Here is a 634-nt window from a genome sequence, read left to right on the forward strand (position 1 = left end):
AGTGGCAAAATGAGAGCGAATCCCAACAAGTCGATGAAGAGTGCCAGGAAGACAATTGTAATAACACGACTGCAGTTCTGTTCTTGCTTGTCATTGATGGAGCTGCTGCTGGTTTCTCTCTCTCGCAGGGCCATGTTCCCAGGTGCTCTGCTTCTAAAAAAATTACATTTATATCCAGTCAACAGGAAGCATTTTGCAGGCCTTTATAAGAGTATCTTGCGGATTCATTCTCGCTTTCTACAGACTTCACAAAAATAAATATAAGCTGTGGCTATACTAAGCTACCTGGTTTTCAAGGGAACAGGAACCTCAACTCTCTAGTCTTGGTTATTAGCTCAGCACCAAGTTTGCTTGCATCAAGAACAGGCTACAAGGGCAATAAGATAACAAACTCTATTATAGGAGCATCCCAAATAAAACACAGAACTAAGGAGCATTTAAAGTTCGTTAACATGTGAGCAATGCTAATACAACTTTCCCAAATGTTTTCAACTCAGCATTACAGTAAAATAGATAAGATAGATATTCAAAACGAGTGCCCTAACTAATAGATTACTTAGACTTCAGTGTATACTAGAAATGACTAAAGCAATAACAATTGAAAAAAAAATAAAAAAATAAGGCAGACTTCCTA

General features: G+C 37.7%; 1 protein-coding gene across 1 annotated transcript in view; it reads right to left on the minus strand.

Annotated features, from left to right (window-relative positions):
• The window catches only part of MFSD10 (major facilitator superfamily domain containing 10), a 28,758-nt gene that overhangs the window by 26,333 nt on the left and 1,791 nt on the right, over window positions 1-634 (minus strand). The window contains exon 2 of the mRNA XM_009328883.1: window positions 1-153. This exon is cut by the window's left edge and continues 55 nt beyond it. Within this exon, the coding sequence (XP_009327158.1) occupies window positions 1-134 (134 nt within the window). The 5' untranslated portion in view covers window positions 135-153. The remainder of the gene's footprint in view (window positions 154-634) is intronic.

Source organism: Pygoscelis adeliae, unplaced genomic scaffold (genome assembly GCF_000699105.1).
Source record: "Pygoscelis adeliae isolate BGI_AS28 unplaced genomic scaffold, ASM69910v1 Scaffold66, whole genome shotgun sequence".
Lineage (NCBI taxonomy): Eukaryota > Metazoa > Chordata > Aves > Sphenisciformes > Spheniscidae > Pygoscelis > Pygoscelis adeliae.